At 39.1% G+C, this 19,853-nt stretch overlaps 1 protein-coding gene across 12 annotated transcripts in view; it reads left to right on the top strand.

The window, feature by feature from the left end:
• Window positions 1-1,205: 1,205 nt before the first annotated feature.
• FAM13C (family with sequence similarity 13 member C) overlaps window positions 1,206-19,853 on the top strand; it is a 119,405-nt gene continuing 100,757 nt past the window's right edge. For 3 of the 12 annotated variants that reach the window (XR_012133240.1, XM_073241023.1, XM_073241018.1), the window contains exons 1-3: window positions 2,359-2,525; window positions 9,244-9,300; window positions 13,075-13,276. Coding sequence is in view for 11 of the 12 variants with exons in the window: in XM_073241023.1 (XP_073097124.1) it covers window positions 2,464-2,525; window positions 9,244-9,300; window positions 13,075-13,276 (321 nt within the window). In the remaining variant the exon portion in view is untranslated. The other 9 variants (XM_017675461.3, XM_017675462.3, XM_073241022.1 and 6 more) reach the window with 6 other exon arrangements.

A 19,853-nucleotide genomic window follows, 5' to 3' on the forward strand; every position in this document is an offset into this window, starting at 1 on the left:
GATTTAAGATGAAAACAAATAATAACAGAATAATTGGTTGAGAAGTAAAAATTAAAATGGTGGTGTTCTTATATACTGCCAAATAACAGGGATTTTTTTTTCTTCTGGGACATTTTTGTTTTTCAGCCATAATAAACTCATTAACAAGTTGTTTTCCAATTGTTTTCAGTGCATGAGTATTACCTAAAATCTCATTTTGTTCGATAGTATTCATGAGTGGCTGAATATTCTTACTTCTTTTCTGTGGACATTATTGAATACCTGCATTTATTTTACACAGTCATTATTTCATGTAAGTTTCAAAAGACACACATTATTTCATATACTTGTCCAAGTACTGTTTCAAAGTTGAAAGCAATACATTTTTCCATTCCAAATGGATCACTTAAATGAGAAATGTATGATCTTTCTCTGCATTAGAACATTTGGAGTCAGCACCATAGACAATGAGTAAAAGGAGTTTCTGAAAATTGGCAACCTTTGAATCTTTAGAACCAAGAATGCTGAAGACAGTTTTGTTTTACCCTTATCAGTCTCAATAAAATAGAAAGAAAAGATCTCTGTTTGTGGTGGCTAAGTAATGAATACACATATATACTGAAGAGGCCATGTCTGACACTCCTGAATCTAGCTCATATGAGGCAGTAGTTAGTTTAAGAATATATACATATATGTACATACACACACTGTATATTTAATCATTCAAGGGATGAATATTTCTAAACTTATTTAGTCCATAGACAGGTCTACGACTATATTAGGCTTTTATTCAACTATTTTTAAAAATACTTGGAGCAAGGAAGATAATATTGCCAATATTGTCAATAATGAAACCTTTTTTTTTTTTTTTGAAAATTCAAGTTTGATTTTTCAAATTGTAACTTTAAAAAAGACCCTCATACAAATATAGGCCCACATCAGAGACCTATTAATTTATTAATGGGGGTAAGATGTGGTATCTTGTAACCAAGAGCATTTTGAGAAATGATATTTATATGCATTTAATAAGATGTTAGTAAAAGATTATTAGGCTAGACACAAAACTTATTAAAGTCACATAATGCAGTAGTATCATAAACATTGAGGTTGTCTTTTTCTCTGGACAGATAGGACAAAATGTACAAGTTAATACATAACTCCACAGTGTCTGGGATCTAACCAATAGTGAATAGCAAAATCAAACACAAGTACATTTTCCTAGAGAATTAATCAGTCCTTGGTGGACTTGTGAAACAATGTCTTAGTGACACTGAAAGGCCTCTGTCACCTCTTTTCCCTTATTACCAAATTTGGGGTAATTTTTTCTAATTAACTGAAAATGAATATTTGAAGGTCTTTTTTTTTGTAAATTAACTCATTAGTTGATACAGTTTGGACTGAAAACCACCATCTCGCCTGCTTTTGGGAGAGAAGAGATTAAAAAGGGTACAGGGATGTTCCAAATTCAAAATAAGCCTGTTTCGCAGATGACTGTTCATTCCATCAAGGTAAACCTGGAAGGAAAAATGAACAATGGAAAGAGGGCAGGACAAGGGCAGGACAAATATCCCTAGGAGAATGAAACAAACGGGGGCTGAAAGCCTTTCCTCCCCCCAGCAGGGCTGTGTTTAACGGGGATACAGCATTTATGGTTTCAACCTCCCATCCTTTGTGACGGTGCTCGGGAGTGGAGCTCAGGAGGGCTGCTCTGGGCGTAGCAAGCGCCACCCCTTTCCGGGGCCCCCGTCGCGGGTTACTGCCTGGAATAAATTCTCCCCTCGCCCTGCGTGGGCTCATTCACATCTCTGTCGTCCGGGGCTGGGCGCTCCCTCCTAGGGACTGAAATAGAGTGATGCAGCGAGCCCTCCTTCAAGAGGTTCTTCTTCCTGGGCAGTAACAAAAACTACACACACACACACAAAGAAATAAAAACAGAAACCGTGCCCCCCTCTCCCTTTTTCTTCGCTCCCGGCTGCTTCTGAACGATGGATGAATTTCGGCGATCCTCCATCCCTGGAGGGGGGTAGTAGCTTTGTAAGACTGGTAGGAGACGCCTGGAGGAAAGCAAGTCCCTCGGGGATTTCAGCACCTAGGCAGAAAACAGCTGGGCTTCCCTATCGCCAGCCGCGGGGGTGGCTGGCACAGAGAGGCCTGGATTAAACGCGGCGCGGGGCTGGGAGGCCAGGGTCGCGCGGTAACGCTCCAGGTGCTCCTTGCACGGATCCGGGGTTCCGGGGTCCCAGCCTTGCGCTGCGCCCCGCCCAGCTCTGTCCCCGCAGCCCTGCGGGCGGCTGGGCTTTGTGGTTCGCCCGCGCGGCTGGGCCCCTGCTGGGGGTGTCGTTTCGAGCATGTGCAGACAGCAGCCCAAGGTAGAGCGAGCGTGCCGGGCGAGCCCTGAGACTTGCTTTGCAATGCCATGTTTGTGTATGTGCTCTAACTCCCGGAGAGCAATCAGGGAGACGGCTTCCCGGCCGGACCTGGCTGATGTTTTCTTGTTTCTGTTTCAGCCTTCAGGATAATTCCTTCAGCAGCACCGCTGTAACAGAGTAAGTGATTCTTGCCATGAAAATAGGACTTGCATGCCTTCCTTGGAAGCAACTGTCGTGAAGGTACCCTCCACCGTGCCCAGCCGCTCTTCGCGTTAGATGCATTGTCTCCTGTAATCTGGAGCTGTGAAGCCCGAGAGACGTGCTGACTGATGGGGCCCAGAAATCTGTCCAGGTTGATATCAGCCTTTTAGCAGCTATGGGAGAGATATTAAAACAAGATGATCAGTTGCCGGAGCTCAGTGCTCCAAGATACGTGTTCTTGGAGCTCAGATTTAAAAAATAAAAAAATCCTATTTGACATGTCAGAAAGGAAGCTTTGTTGTATTTTGCCAACATTGGTGTCAATTTTCATGGAGTACGCTGTATACATTTACAGCAAGTAGGAGATGAATGTGAAATAACTTGAGTTGAATTCCAGCATGTGATAAACAGGCTAAACTTTATCCTCACCCTTTCTTGTCTGCAGATTTTTGGGACACAGTAAACTTTTGTTGCATGCTTTTGTCATTTTTGTCTTCAGACTTCAAAAAGCTGGCTATAGAAGGAATTAGGCATCTTGTCCTGTGGTTAAAGCTGTTGACTGGGGCAACTAACACTATTTAAACATGGAATGAAGAAGTGTAATATTTTACTCAAGGCCAGCAGGCACAATATTTTTTTATTTGATATTTATAGTTAATGGTTTTAATTCTTGCCATCCCTTTCTTTAACATGTTTTCCTAATACAAACTATAGGATGTGTTAAAAATTAATAGATGGTACATTTTGCTAATACTACAAGTAATTTATATATAATTTACATACATATACTTATATGTATGAAATATCTCTGCCTCATTTAGTAATCTTTATCATGTTTACTTCTGGGACCTTTTGGTAGAAGTCACTCTAAATAGCTTTTCAGGAAAAAGGGATGTAGGAGGTTGTATGCTCAACTACATTTAAAAAAAGCTGCAAGTTTGATATAGAAAACCCAGTAACTTGGGAGCTGTCTCTTTGAGTTCCCTAAAAGGCAAATAAATATGGGAGTAGATATTATGTGAGTTTCAAGTCTTACCACTCTCACAATTACTTGATGATGGAAAGCCAAAATTCTACAGGGCTTCCCAAGCCCTCTTATTTCCCACATTGTTTCTCTCTTTGGATATGCTACTCTCTTAGTGTTAAGCTTTGGGCTCACATTAGTAGAGTTACTTTAAAAAAAAATAATCCTTGGGTTGACTTTAGAAGATGCAATATAAAATACTCATTGGGACCTGCATCCCATTAATTAGATTGCTTGGTAACCATGCTTCAACTTTGCTTTTCTAAAAGCCTAAGAGAGGGGGAAAGATGTGGGCCCAGGTATGCAGACAGAGGATGAGGCTATGACTTCTGGATTCTGGTGCACAAGTACTGGTCTCCTCTCTCTGAAGGCACCAAGTGCTTTCTGGGCCTGATTCTTGGGACCCCTGTGTGGCTGAATCCCCAGAGTTAGCCACAGGCATAGGAGCTTCAAAATGGAGATACTTAATTCCAGATTTCACATGAATGGTTTATTTTTAAAAAAAGGTTTTACAGTTAAATGCTGGGGAAAGTCTGATACCTCGTCTTTGGACACTCCCCACAGGGATCTATTGCATAAGATCCTGTTGTTGTTTTGAGAGATGTGACAGTGATTTATTTTAGAAGGCACTGAGTGACAATTGGAATGCCATCTGGCTAATTTAAAAATCTAAGGAGCGTATTTAAAACATACCAAAAGCTTCATAGCACAGACTAGGGTCGTTTAAAACTAGTCACTGTCTAATAAAACATTTTCTCCTCCCCTCAGTAATATGAACCATTTTCCTTGGTTCTTTGGGCATAGCCCCCAAGCCAGCAGGACCAGGAAGCACTCTCCTGAGACACAGACATAGCAGGTGCTTAGTAAATGTTTGGGTGTGGTCCTGGCATAAGCAGAGGAGGCATTTGCCTTGCTTATATGTTTTGGACACGAGAAAACTTTCTGTTCCTCCTGTCCCTACCCCATTCCTACTTTGTCCTACCCACATGCACTTATTTTCTTTAATGCCTGAAATTCCACCTAGAGATGGTCTCTTTTGGATTAAGGCCTCTGGTGGCAACCCTTATTAAAATGGAAATTAAAAAGACTGTGCCTTTAGGAAGTGTATTCAAGTTGTTGTTAATACTTTAACACAAATTATGTTATCAGATAGTCTGACCTAATAAATAGGGTTCTGCTTGGCCATCTGGGGGTCTTATAAGAGTCAGAGGGAAGGAGAATTGGGAGGGACTCAAGGACAAATTTTAGTCTCTTCTCTGTTTTTTTCCAGGCTTGGCACTGTCTGTTTAGCTCTGGAACAATTCAGTTTCTTTTTCTACCCAGATTCTTCCAAGACCAGTATGGCCTTGGCCTTCCTTTCTGTGTCTGCTGTACCCTTTTCATCTACTCTTTTTCCATGTTTCCCTGGCTAACCTGCAATTTGAAATGAAGTCTGGCCAGCAATTAACTCTACAGTTAATTAGTTACCATCTGAAGCAGTAGTTCTCTAAACCAATTAATCAATATCAACTGGGGGAGGGGATTGGAGCTTGTGAAAAACACAGTTTACCAGGCTTTATCCCGAAGTAGGAACCTGGAATGGGAGATTGTGCTGGAGTCAGCCCAGTGCTAATCTGGATTTGATAAACCTTTAGGTCCATGTTAAACTTTTTGGAAACATATTATGAATGTGGGGAAAGACAGTCTGGTTTAAAAATCCACATTCTGGCCCCACCCCCAGAGTATTGATCTAGTGGCACTGGTGGAGGGGTGCGGCTGGAGCCTGCTGCTTTAATCTGCCACCCCAGGTCATGCTAATGCAAGTGGTTCTGGGGACACTTTGAGAAACCCCATAGGACTGCAGGCTGTGCTTCTGCAGTTTTGTCTTTAGGGACATGGTGCTAACAGGGTGAATAGAGGTCTTCCCGGCACAACCATATTTTATCTAGTAACCATTCTGAGGCATCTCTTCTTATTTACCCCAAGTCATAAAAGAGAACCTACCAAGGGCACGTCTTTCATCACTATTATTGTAAGAAATGAGTCATTCTCCCTCTCTTGTGAATCTCTAGAGAAACTATCTGGTGGTGTAGTCTGGTGGAGCAGAAAAAAAACAGGCATCCCTGCTTTCCACCTTGGAAGCCTGGGCAATTCCTTGGCTTCATGTATGAAGGGAATTCCTACCTCACAGCATTGTCAGGCTTAATGGAGATAATGTGAAAGTGAAGGTGGGCTGAGCGGTACATGTAACTTTCTTCTCTGTAGTTGGTAGAGAGAGCAAAAGTTGAGGTAGAGAAAAAAGTAACAACTCTGAGCCTTTCACAAAAAAATGATTTTGCAAGGACAAATTATCCATACATTAGCTCCCTCTTGCACTTGGTTTCTCTTTCCATGGTTGCAGTTACCTGTGGTCAGCCCAGTGCAGAGGCAGATGATCCTCTTTCTGATAAATCATCAGAAGGTCAGTAGTAGCCTAACGCTGTCCCAATGATTGCATCATTCATTTCACTTCATCTCATCACATAGCCATTTTATCATCTCATATCATCACAAGAAGGGTGGGTACAGTGCAGTATGATTTATACAGAGACCACATTCACATAACTTCTATTATGGTATATTATAATTGCTCCATTTTATTATTAGTTATTGTTAATGTCATATTGTGCTTAATTTACAAATTAAACTTTGTCACAGGTATGAATGTATAGGAATTAACAGTATATATATGTGTATATATACATACATATATATATAAGTATTATACAGACACATATATATATGATACTATCCACAGTGTCCATAGTACATATATTTGGTACTATCTGTGGTTTCACCCACTGCGGGTGTTGAAATGTATCCCCTACAGATGAGAGAGGATTACTGTATATTGTCCGGCTAACCACAAATTAAGAACTCTGGGTCTTAGAATCTAATTGATGAGCACCTCCAAGGAAGTCATTTAGTAGTGGTGTGTTGGTCATTTTTTTTTACCACAAATAACAGAAAGAAAAACATTTTATACTGCAATCCAGTATATACCTATATACGTGATTTATTAAAGTTTTGTGAAATAACACATAACTCTTACTACAGCAACGTTTTCTATTCTGTTTCTCTAACAACAATAATAACAAAATGCTGGTGGTTGCTATTTTCAAAACCACTAATAGATCACAATTTACAGTTTGAAAAGACATCCAGTTTTGAATATTTAAGATAGAATCATTAAAGAGACTGCTCTTCGGATTCGTATATTGGGTTAAAATGTAGGAAGAGAATGCTGTGCCCAAGACCAGTTAGGCACTTGGTCTGAGTCGGTTTTCTTCCAAGAGTGGGGATATTTGGATTACAGGCTCCTATTATGGAACCCAGTTTTGTAACTGGGCCAGTATTGTACGTTTGCAGGGGGCTTCTGGGCAAGGAATCAGAACCGTTAGAATAGAGATGTTAATTGTGTAGAACCTGATGGTTCTCCTCCAAGCAAATGAAAACCCATCTGAATTAAAAGAGCTTGAATATGTCTGTCATATGTGTATGCTAGTAGGGGATCTGTTTCATTGCCATATCTGTGACCTAGGAATTGTGCTTCCTTGAGTGGCAACTGGGGTTGTTCAGTAGGCCTTAAAATTGAATCAGCTAATTAGGTCTGGCTTCATACTTTTAAAAGCATCTGCAACTTTGCACATTCTGGTTTAACTAATTGTACTTTGAGAAGAAAGGTTAATAAATCCAGTGAGGGGGAGAAAAATAAGTTCTTGCCTAATTCCCAAACAATAGGCAACAATACTTTTGAGCTCTAGGTTGAGTTTCAACCCTAATTCTTAGGAAACAACTATTAGAGATTTCTGTTCTTCACTGATTTTTCTACTTAGCTAAGTTACTTTTGTTGGGAAACATTTTTATTCACATTATCAAGCTCAGTTCATCTACTAAAATGAATGCCTCTAATGGAGGAGAACAAGGCAATGTTTATGAATTTAATTGTTTTCCATGAGATGGACAGAGTGGGTTACTGACAGTCAAACCATGAGACATAAGCAGGGAAATTTAGTTCATTTTGTTAAGAAAAGTGTTTTGTGAAGTCAACTCTTTTTTTTTTTTTTTTTTTACTGCAAGTGGAAATAAAATATTTCAGCAAGTAGAGATGGTTAGTGTCTGTAGGTAGCCTTTGTTTAATTCATTACAAACTGTAATTTAAAAGGGATAGCAAGGGAAGAAGACTGGAGCTTTTATCAATTTGTTCTGTGGGTAAAGTATTTAAAAATTTTAACTGATTTCACACAGTATAAATGCTCATTATGGTAATATTTATGTCTGCAGGTATTTTTGTTTGTTTGTTTGTTTATCCATTAAATCGTGAATCTCTCAGAGCAGGGTCCAGGGCTTTTTCAACTTTCTGTCTGTTGGAAGTAGTGCTACTCAAAGTGGGTCCCAAAAGTGTAACATGGGTCCCAAAAGTCTGAGACAAGAAAGGTACAGATATAGAGAGTAAGCATTTAATAACTTTTTAGGAATTTGGCATTCTTGTGATATTTTTTCCAAAGTATCTATCCACAGTGGATTAAAAATAGAAAACAAACTGGTCCATCCTAAATCCCAAAGAGTTTGAGAAACACAGCTCCAATGCCTAATGCAGTACCTGGAAGACAGTAAATATTCAATAATTGCTTAAATTATTTCAGGGACAAATCTTGCTGAGGGCCCAGAGTTAGTAATTCAGTTCAAGCATTTATTGAGTGTCTACTCTGGGGTGGCACTAGGGGCACAGAGGCAGTGTATATAGAAAAAGAAATTATGGTTATTTCTTCACATGGAGTTAACAATTAATTAAAAAGATCTCAAGGGTACAAAGGAATTTCACAGCAGTGCAAGGCAAGATATAGTTGGTTATCAAAAGCTCAGAATGGAGAATAAACAGTGATGTATTAAGGTTTAAGTAAGAATGTGGCATGTGGGTGAACTTGGCAGGGAAGCTTTATGGAGCTTGTGACACTTGACTTGGGCAGTGAAGGATGTGTAGGAGTTGAAGATGGAAAAAGCATTCCAGGCTGGAGTCGGGTGGGGTAGGTGGGGTGTGAATGGCTGTGAATGGCTGAGAACAGGAACAAAGGCTTCCTTCTACCAGAGTGAGAGAATGGTTCTACTCCAGGTTCCCTTAGGCAGTGGAACACTGGAGATTTCTCAATATGGAAGAGCCTAGAATTTTTCACAAGATTATTCCAGAAGTTTTGTGAAAAGGAAGGGTGTCAGGAGTATCTGGAGGCCAATGGAGTAAACTAGATGGGAGCTGGTGTGGTTTGCGACTGCCTGAGGCAGAGGGAATGCCAAGAAGTCTGTAGTGGAGTTTCTTCTGAGCCAACAGCTATCCATCAGTCTCAGTGTCATATGTCCTCTCATGTGCTGTGAACACCTAGACACTTGCTAAGCTATCTTGTTGGCTTAGGTGATGCAGAGCAGGAGGGAAAGGGGCATTACCTCTGGTTCTGAGCTCTTCATCTCACAGGATGTGACAACATCGGTATCACTACCTGCTAGACATGTGTGGAAATTGGAGCTGGTTTAGGAGAGAGCAGTGAGGATTATTCTATTTTTAGTTTCCTGGGATAAGCTTAAGATAATTCTAGACTGTTGCTGCTTTGGTTGTAGGAGAGTGTTGGATCTGATGTGCTTTTTGTTCCCTTTCTCCAGGTGTGACGAAGACACCATCTCTCTACATGAAGACCAGACTGACTGCTCCAGTCTCAGGTATGACCACCATTGCTTGGTTCTTAATTGTGAAGGACAGAAACATCTGAGTCAGCTATCTATAGTCTCTTCTCCAAGTTCGAGTCATTTGTTCTCATGTCTTAATTCTTTCATATCAACTCTTGAAGAAAGTTTATCTTGTCTCCTTTTGGATACCCCCCTTAGCACCTAGGACAATACCTTTTATATGGAGAATGCTCGATAAATGCTTATTGGATTAAATATTGATAAGTCCTTCTCAATGTTCCCATAATAGACCCTAAGGAAGAGGTCTAGATTTATTTACCAGACATGGCATTGAGTGTCTGGAGTATGGCCTTTTTGTCAGAGGTTCATGATACAATGGCAAAGCCTTTTAACTGATTTCACACAGTGTAAATACTCATTATGGTCATGTTTATGTATGCAGGCATTTTTTTTTTGATCTATCCATTACATCATGAATCTCTCAGAGCAGGGTCCAGGGCTTTTTCAACTTTCTGTCTGTTGGAAATAGCTACTCAAAGTGGGTCCCAAAAGTGTAACGTGTCTGAGACAAGAAAGATACAGATATAGAGAGTAAGCATTTAATAACTTTTATAGGAATTTGGCATTTTTGTGACATTTTTTCCAAAGTATCTATCCACAGTGGATTAGAAATAAAAAACAAACTGGTCCATCCTAAATCCCAAAGAGTTTGAGAAGCACAGCTCCAGTGCTTCCATTGGCTTTGTTCTAAGTACTTTGACATACAGTGTGTTATTTAATTTAAACAGCTGAAAGGAAGCTGATACTTCCCTCCTCATCCTGTAGGTGGATAATCTGAGACTCAGAGGGATTATAGCTTGTTCACGATAATAGCCACTCTGAGGCAGAATTTGGACTCAGGTCTGTCTGACTCTGAAGTCCATTCGTTAGATAACAAGCATTTGTTAAAGGCCTATTTTGTGTGCCAGAAACCAGTCAAGATATGGGACAGAGACAGACAAACCAATTCCTCTGCCAAGAATTCAATCCCCTGGAGGAGATAGGCATATTAGGTTATAGATGATGATGCTACAGTGTATTACATGCTATGTTACTAGAGATAAAGAGAGGATTCACTTAGAAGGACCAAATAACTCAGAGAGGTTTCTCAGGGTTAGATTTCTGAAGGAGTTACACATGGCACATGACCTTCTTTTGGTGGGACATAAGGCCAAAAAAGAAATTATGATGCCACCAAGAAGAGGGAGCAACTTACTGGAAGCCAACAGAGGGTAGAGAAAACAGCAAGCAGTTCAGGATGGCAGGAACTCAGAGAGCACATGAGAGTGGGGAGGTCAGGAGTGGTTAAGAAATGAAGTTCCAGAGGTAAATAAAGACCCAATTTCAAAGACTTTGTGTACCTTGCTAAGGAATTTGGAATTTATCATGGAGGTATTGGGAGAACTAAAAAGAGCCCTTAGTTTTTTCTTTGCTAATAATCACTTACCTAAGGTACCTAAGGCCCCATGAGAGCAACAATAGCTCCCATTTATTGGGTTATGGCCTTGAGCCAGCTTTATATGGTACACATTTCAAAGAGACTGTATTATCTCTGCAAGATGGAGATGACGCCTATCTCATGGTCAGAGAGGTGATGTGATGTGGCCCAGGACACAGAACTATTAAGTAGGAGGCTCTTTGCGACTCTTGTTTTTTTTAGGACACCTACTCATTCCCAGTGATAATTGATTCCAGTGTAACTACTGGCATAAATTACATAACCTGTACTTTTTTGTTTCAGGGATTCTGAGGAACCAGTAATAGGTTAGAAATACATTTCTCAAGATGACTTTTGTATTTAGGATTTATATTTGTATTACGAGAAAAAGATGTTTTTGCTACCCTAATCCAACTTCCTTGCTTAAGTCAAGGAGGTGAATGAGGTAATGTTTATAAAGTTTGAACACCTTGAAAATATGATATAACGTTATTATGTTATATTACATTAGGTATGAGACATCAAAAATCTTAAAAAAATAATTTGTTTCTTATTTTTTGGTGTTCTAGAATCCTCCTTGAATGGGGAACATTTAGGTTAAGGCAGTAAAGACAGTTCTTCGTTAGGTACTACGTTAGGAATGAGACATCAAAAGTCTTAAAAAATAATTTGTTTCTTATTTTTTGGTGTTCTAGAATACTCCTTGAATGGGGAACATTTAGGTTAAGGCAGTAAAGACAGTTCTTCGTTAGGTATTACATTAGGAATGAGACATCAAAAGTCTTAAAAAATAATTTGTTTCTGATTTTTTGGTGTTCTAGAATCCTCCTTGAATGGGGAACATTTAGGTTAAGGCAGTAAAGACAGTTCTTCTTCCTTCTGTTTCCCAGGAATATGGAATGTGTGAATAAGCATTATTTGTTTCTAGTGAGAGAAATGCATTTCAGATGAACTAGTGGAATTCCAATGCATGTATTTATGTTTCCAAGCCTATTAATGACTTTGAATTTTTTTTAATTATAAGTGATCTTAAGGAAAAATATTAACCAGTGTCACTGGTATTGATTTTATGTTTTGTTTTTTTCTGTTACTAACACTGAAGAATTAATTCACTTAATTAAAGAGTTGGGTTCTCCTTTACCAGACAGTGCTGTTTGTGCTGAGGCTTAATTAAGTTTAACTGTTCCCTATTGTTTTATTTCCATACCTTGTCTTATCACCCTGGTCATGCTCTAGATCTCTTACCCAATGTTTGCTTTAATCTTTTCCCAGAGACTAGCTAGAATTCATCTCCCAGTATGAGTTTAGTGAATTTAATTTCTGTTTTATTTGTTAAAAGGCATCTCCAGCAGTGGGCATAGAAATCCTTCCTTTGCTGGTCTTGTCTAGTCGCTTCCTGTGTGTTTGAGCCATGAGGAATGACTTCCTTTTGTGGTGCAGGAGAGAAAAACTCCACCTGGGGAAGTGGCCACTCCTAGAGAATTGTATGCTCTAGTATCAAATAATATCCAGTGGGTTAAGAATGATGATGTTGATTGTATGAAGAGAATGCACCATTTGCTTATTTCCATGGTGTTTGCTGGATTTCATAGAAAAATAACAAAATAAAATCCATCTAGATTTAAGAGGGACAAATGACTTCAAATAAGAGTGTGATCATGTCACCATTTTTGAGGAAATTCAAACAGTGGAGTGATATTGTATTAAGTTTGATTGGTGAATGAAAATTAAAAGTGCCATCCCAGCAGTGAATGTACGAAGGTAATGCCAGTCCATTCGCTCTTCCCCAGCAATTCCACACTGACACCTTTGAAAGTGGTAGGGAGATGGTTCTGGACTTGCCAGTGAGGAAGCAGCACCATGTCTTGAATTGCAGACACATGCGTGCGTGAGAGACTGGAGGCCTCCCCAACCATTCCTGGCCTGGGTGAATTAGCTCTTCTGTTGAGCACTCCATTTAATCTCTGGACTTTAGAATCTTCATATGTATAAAATTGGGATGATAATACCTAACTTGAATATCTCACATTATTATTGTGAGAGAAAAATATGATATGTGTGAAAACATCTTAGAGTGAAAAATTGAAAACAAACATGAGGGTATGTATAAAGCTAACAACTACAGAAAAAATATGTATCCCCTAGCAAAGACTAGACAGGAATGTGGAATGATTTAAAGGGTAAAATTCACATTTCTTAAGTTTTTGTTCTTGTGAAACTGTCTACACTAAAAATTTTGCTAGGTACCATATAAACAGAGCAGCAATGACTATTGCCAGCAGTTTCTTACTTTTTTTGGTGCCTTCTAAATTGGGTCTTTCCTGTTGCAGAGATGAAGACAATAAAGAAAATTACCCTGACACTGGGGCTCTCCTAGAGGAGCCCTCGCTGCCCTCCCGAGAGCCAGTGCAGCATGGAGAGCAGACGGTACTGGTGAACTGCGTGCTGAGACCCAGCATGGGCAACTTCAAGTCCCGGAAGCCCAAGTCCCTCTTCCGGGCAGAGAACGGGAGGAGCCAAGGAGAAAGTCAGGTAGTGGGCTTTGCCTCCTCAGGCCATTGCCAGGATGGGTGCTTCCCAGGCGAGGGCACAGTCCAGGCAGAGGGTTTGAATGTGCAGGAGGAGGTTAGTGTGACTTGTCATTGCATGTACTGCTGGCCAGAGACACATGTGTGATCTCTTTGGTTAATAGTGGAGTGCTCCAGGCAGGCTAATGATTTGGTACCTTTTCAAATTGATATTCTTAAATACTGGACTTTGACATTGATTTAGAGGAGGTGCTGCATTCTTTGTGTGCATGAGTGGAGGAGGACCTCTGCCTCTCTTCTCTTATTCAGGCGTGTAGCAATTGCTCCAAACTTGGAGATTCTTCTCAGCAAATCAAAAGTCCCAGGTTTACCCCAGAGTCATTCTCCTTAGGCTGTAGTTCAGCAGCCTTGTGTGAACACTGAAGTGTGTATATGCCTCTGTGTGCATGTAGTATCAGATCTTTGAGGTCAGTAAGCATTTAAATGAATGTATGAAGCATCTTTCCAACTTGATTGGGGTTATAAATTTACATTTTATAATTTTTTTTTTACTTTTTCTAGTTGTAGAGGGATGTCGCAAAGATTGTGATTTTTTTAAATCTTGAAAACCCCTGCTATAATTTATGATGATGCTTTTAAAAGAGATTAAATGAATGTAATCCACTTTAATTTTACTAGGAGGTTAATGGTCCCAACATTGAGATTATACTTTTAATGCACCTAACAGAGTTTATGGACATAGATGCTCCATTAATGTTAACTTTGTTTTTTTGTGAACACTTTAACTGTTAACCTTAAAAATTATGTGGGAGCTTAACCTTAAAAATCTGTGTGTAATAGGTTGGTTATATAATAACTTTAAGTCCTCTGTGGCAGATAGGGACCAGGTGATCTTCCTGTTGGAACAACTTTGGCAGGTCCCTTTATTTGACTTTGACATTTTCTTACTTGCCTTATGATTTTTATCTCATTTCTTCCTTTGCATTGTGACCTCTTATTTAGTCACTTAATTTTGCAGTGAGATGAAATGCCCCCTGTATTCATGAAGCTGTGGTATGACTATCTTAAACTGAATTGAATTGCAAGGAGTAAGTGTGAAATAGCATTTGAGTTATGACAAACTTGACACCCCGCCTGTTACTGAATGTATCCAGCACTTCTCTGATTAGGAGTGTGGTGTTGGGAGGATATAGGTTCCCAAAGGGCTGCCCAGAGAGTCTGACTGATTCCAGGGAGGCTCTGACCTTGAATCTCCTGCTAAGGGTCACCTGTGACACTGTGGACTTTAGGTGATCGGCCTTCTCTCCTAGAGTGCTTTCTTATCCTATAGTCTGGCCTTACAGAAATCACACAGCCATCACTTGTAATAAGATACTAATGGAGCATGTAATTCCCAACCTGTTGCTCATACACAGGAAGTTTTCAGGAGAGAGAGATGCCTGTGTAGTCTTCACTTAGAATATAGCATTGGAATCCTGGACTGCAGGTAAAATTTCCAGTTTGTTTGTAACATCTTTATCTGTACAGTGAGATTTCTTTCCCCCCTAACGACTAAGAGAACTTGGTAATAATATTTTATGTCTTCCATATTTTGGAGAAACTTGGCACACATTTCATTCTTCCTATTTTCTTTGGGGAGAGAGTGTTAACACTGGTTGAGCACTGAAAGAACTCAGGATCTATAAATGATATTATTAATAAAACCAGCTAATGCATAGTTGAGTATTTACTGTGTTGCGAGCATGTACCATGTTGTGCCACAATCCCATGGAATGGGTAATGTTACCTTTTTGCACTAATGGAAAAACTAAGGATCAGAGGGATTTATGTAACCTCTTCAACATGATTTGGAAGAATTTGAACAGAAGTCTTTTCCATAAAAACACAGTGTTTCCCAGAAGAGGCACACAGATCTCCTAGCTATGAGGCTAGTGATTTACCTAATCCCTTAAACTATTCATACCTTATTTTTATATAAAACCTAAGATTGTACTCTAGAATTTTTTCCTTTGGTGATATTACGTTGCTAACTAGTAATTACTTGTTTAGAAAGGATTACTTGGGAGGGAATTTTTTAAGTGTACCTTTCTTCTCTGCCTTAAAGCTTTGGGAGGTCGCTAAAGCTAGACACTCGTTTGGGTGAATGTGAACCCCACTAGGATGTAAGTCAAAGCCAGTGATGCAGTCCATTTTGTCTCTGGGTTTCTAGACTCAAAACTGGTAAAAGGGGCATATGTATATTTATATGATAGGTATATATATTTTTTGAAAAATATAAGTTTGATCTCTCCATTCAGCTGTGAAAAGTTACATTTAAAAAGAGGTTCTAATTGTGACTCAATACAGCTATGAAATGAAGATGTCTCAGATTTTATTTAGCTCATTAATTAATGAGGGAAATCAGTAAGATACTACAACCAGTTCAAAAGGGAATGCAAAGAATAACATTTATGACAAAGAATGAAGTCTGACAAGGAATGCTGAAATACATTTATACATGGACACAAACTGACAAAATTTATACTACGCATCAGGTGACAATCATTTGACACAATTTGCGTTTCTATGGAGAGGAATTGTTTGTATTGCTGTCATTATCTGCAAGTTCACTTTTATCTCTATAGCATTGTAAAATAGCCTAGTCATTGACAAACAAAAGCAGAGATTATCTAGATAGATGAATTTGGCAAGACATCCACTAAATTTCAAAGTCACTTACAGTTTTTCCTTCAGTTATCCCCTTCCCCCCATGTTGTCCCCTGATCATAATAATCTCAAAAAAGATTATCTTTGATCACAAAATAAGGCTAGTCTCATTAGGCTTGGCCTGAGTATTTACATAGGCATAACAAAAGTGTTAATTTACCATAAAGGCATGCTTTATGGTAAGTATGCTTTATGGTAAGCTTTGTAAGTATGCTTTGCAGAATCTAGAACCATACAGTATTGAATAATTACAAAATTAACTTCTTCCTGGAAGTTTTCAGAAATCTCAGATTAGATTTAATGCCTTTATTATTTGCAATCCAAGGCAAAGAAACCAAATTCAAGAGACTCTTCCCATCATTTTCACTTGCAGTACCTATGCATTTGGATGAATTTCTCTCTTCTTGCTGTCCCAGACATAACCTTAAGCTCCTGGCCTGCTAGCTAGTGACCATCCTTATCACCTGTGAACCTGGACCCCGTAAGCTAGACAGCAGACCAGTTATCCTGGGAGGCTTTTGTAGGCAGGAGGCTTCTGTAGGTAAAGTCACATTAGTTCCTTAAAAATGGTCTGTACTACTTGATTCATGCAGCATCATTCTCTGCGTGACATTCCAGGAAGACATGTAGTTGCGTAACAATTTTTTCCAATTATATTCTGGCAAAAAGGAAGACAGATTATTATTAAATATATAAAATAACTCCATTACCATGAAAGTAAGGACACAGAATGAGTTTCTGAACTCTTGGGGGTCAGTAAGATTCAGATATTATTTTTAAATGTTTCATTTCAGTTTACATAAACAGAATGGTTTTAAAATGTAGGTTGTATTATGATTCAGGTGTGGTGAGGCCAACACATCAGAAGATGACTGCCATTTGAAAAGATTCCTACTCAGAGTTCTCAAGAGGGAAGATGGCTTGTCTTGGCCATGTAGGGTCACACACAGGGAGGCACTGGAGTTGGTGAGGAGGTAGAAGGGATGAGGAGAAAGGGGAGGAGGAGCCCTTACTGTGGTTTTCATCCGAAAGGCAAGGCAAGGCAGGGTGGGCATAGTTAGGACTGGCTAGTTTGAATAATGTCAGTGGACTCAGGTACAGGGGTGTCTGGTACTTGGCCTGCCATGGTCAGGTCAGAGGAATATTGCCTCCTGGAGTTTATCAGCCAGATGGAGGAGCTGGTTCCAAGTGTGGGCTCTGGATTAGTTTGCATATGAAAGGCACCCTCCTGGGCAAATCGTTTGATATGTTCTAAGAATTGGCTAGTCCTGGGAAAGGCAGTCCCTTCCCAGGGAGCAAGGCTTTAGATGTCGAGCATCAGGAATTCAAAAATGATAAAATATAGTTAACACAATAATCTGCTAAATTGTTTGGGTTACAGATAGTTGAAATATAAAGAGAAGAAACTTTCTTAGAGATCCAGTAAATTGAACATAAAAATAACAATATTCTAAACGAAATTTCCCTTATCAGCCCGTTAAGTCCTATGTGAGGAAGTACTGTTCCTCTCCATCTCGGGTCAGCTGTCGCGTGAAGCCATCCAACTTCCTGACCGAACTTCCGTGAGTCCTGACTCAGCACACTGGTGTTATTAGACACCTATACTCAAGAGTCTGTCTTGAAAATGTCCATTATTTACAGTGTTTGGTCCATTACCATGGCTCTTGAGGGTATTATTCTTTGTTGAAGACACAGACTCTGGCTGGAAGCTGATAGTAGAAACTTCAGGCAAGCATCTGAGAACACAAACATATACAGAAGACAGAAACTGAAAGTGGTAGTGATTAATTTACTACTACTAATTTCCAATGTATTAAGTCTGTAGAGAACTCATAATGAGAATAATGTATAAATGGGACATGCAAAACAAGATGTTTCAAAGGATAATGAGTAAGTCTATTTTTAAAGAAGGGCATTTACTTCTGATTTTACAAAAATGGATGAATATAATTATTACAGAGGAAGAAACCTGGAGTATAATAATCCTGAAAGAATATGCCAAGAATATGAAATAACATTCATTAAGTCTGGTGTAGGTCCTAGACACATCTACATTTTTATTAAATGCCATAGTTATGTCTGATTTATATCCCTGACTGAAAACCACTAGCCTGGATGATGCAAGATTCAAATGAAAGAAGTAAGGCTGTGGACAAGTCAACATTTTGAGTAATATCCACAGTTATCACTGAAAATACTGTAGTGTTGTTGTCTAATATCAGGCAAAACTCCACAGGACTTGAACAGATATAGAAGTTGATAAAACTATTTCATAAGATTTCAATCACAGGGTAACTGTCACATGAATAGGCTTTCCATGCATTGTGGTAGAGAGAGTGATTCTGTTTGCAAAGCTGGATTTACTTGGGGAACTTGAGCTTTTGCTTCAGATCCTGCCTGATGCTTATTGCTGTCATGAAGATGCAGTTCTAACTGGTTTGCAATGTGATCATCATTCCCCAAAAGCACCTGTAAAGAACCTGTGGGCACCATCTTTATGAATTCACAAACAACCCTCTTTGAAGCTGAAGATTACCATTGTAAGACTTGAGCTATTGCCATTTCTAGGTTCTCTTGTCACAAAGTTTATATTCAGGACCCCAGAATGAATCTTCAGTCTGATCCTACCCAGGACGGGAATGGGTATGGGCAAGGGAGGAGAGGCCAAATGGAGATAGCCAGTTTTTATCATTTTTACCTTTCTGATCAACCTCAAGGTTAGAATCAGAAATTTCTGACTCCTGGACAGTCAGATTCAAATCTCACTAAGAACAACTTTTCTTTAATCTTGTTCTTCTTGGCCACTTCTCTGAGAAGGAACCATGGGTAAAGTAGCAGAATCTGAGGGTTTACATGTGCAAATGACTGATTACAATTTTGCACCCACTATATACGAATGATTTAAAAGAGGTAGACTTTAGGTATATTTGCTGATCCAGTAAAAGTCCAGGAACCAGGAAGGCAGTGCAAGAATATCCAGTTAAAATACTGAAATAAGACTATTTGAACCAGAATCAGCTGCAATTTTCCTCTCTCCTATTTATCCCTGTCTTCCTTAGACAGTAGGCTTTGCAAGAGAATGGCTTGGGTAAGGACACGTTAATGGCTTGTCTGAAAGGTCAGGTTATATTGGTGTTAATGCCAGAGTTCATTGACAGTGAATTTGGAGTTAAGACTTGTGAGTTTGTGTTAAGCAGAAACTCCTTGTCAAAGTATTATCTCCTAACAGTTTGCTATTGTGTGGAATGTCTTACTAGATAGGAAATGCTTTTTCTACAGAGAACTGGCTGAAGGCAGTAGATTATATATATTGTTGTATTTTGGGAACTATTACACAAAATATGGGGGAATAGGCAAAATGGGGAAGGTAGTCAAAAGGTACAAACTTACAGATACAAAATAGGGAAGTCCTGGGGGTGTAATGTATAGCATGGTGACTATAGTCAATAATACTGTGTTGTATATTAGAAAGTTGTTAGATCTTAGAAGTTTTCATCACAAGAAAAAAAATTTTGTAACCATGTGTGGTGATGGATATTAACTAGACTTACTATGGTAATCATTTCACAAATGATCATATATGTGTGTGTGTATGTGTATGTGTATGTCAGATCATTATGTTGTAAATTGCAACTAATGTTATATGTCAATTACATCTCAATAAAAAATGTATGTGTGCCTTATATCACATTATGAGTAACAGTGCACTCTTGAACTCTGGAGGTTTCATTGCTCCCCTTTAGAATTTGGATAATTCATCATCTTAGAAAACTTTGGGGTTGATTGATTGTGAGAATCCCTACACACATTCTTTCTTTTTTTATATATAACTACCATAATGTCTTTCCTGTTCAGTCTTTTGGTATTTCCTGTTC

Source organism: Manis javanica, chromosome 7 (assembly GCF_040802235.1).
Source record: "Manis javanica isolate MJ-LG chromosome 7, MJ_LKY, whole genome shotgun sequence".
In the NCBI taxonomy this organism is placed as follows: Eukaryota; Metazoa; Chordata; class Mammalia; order Pholidota; family Manidae; genus Manis; species Manis javanica.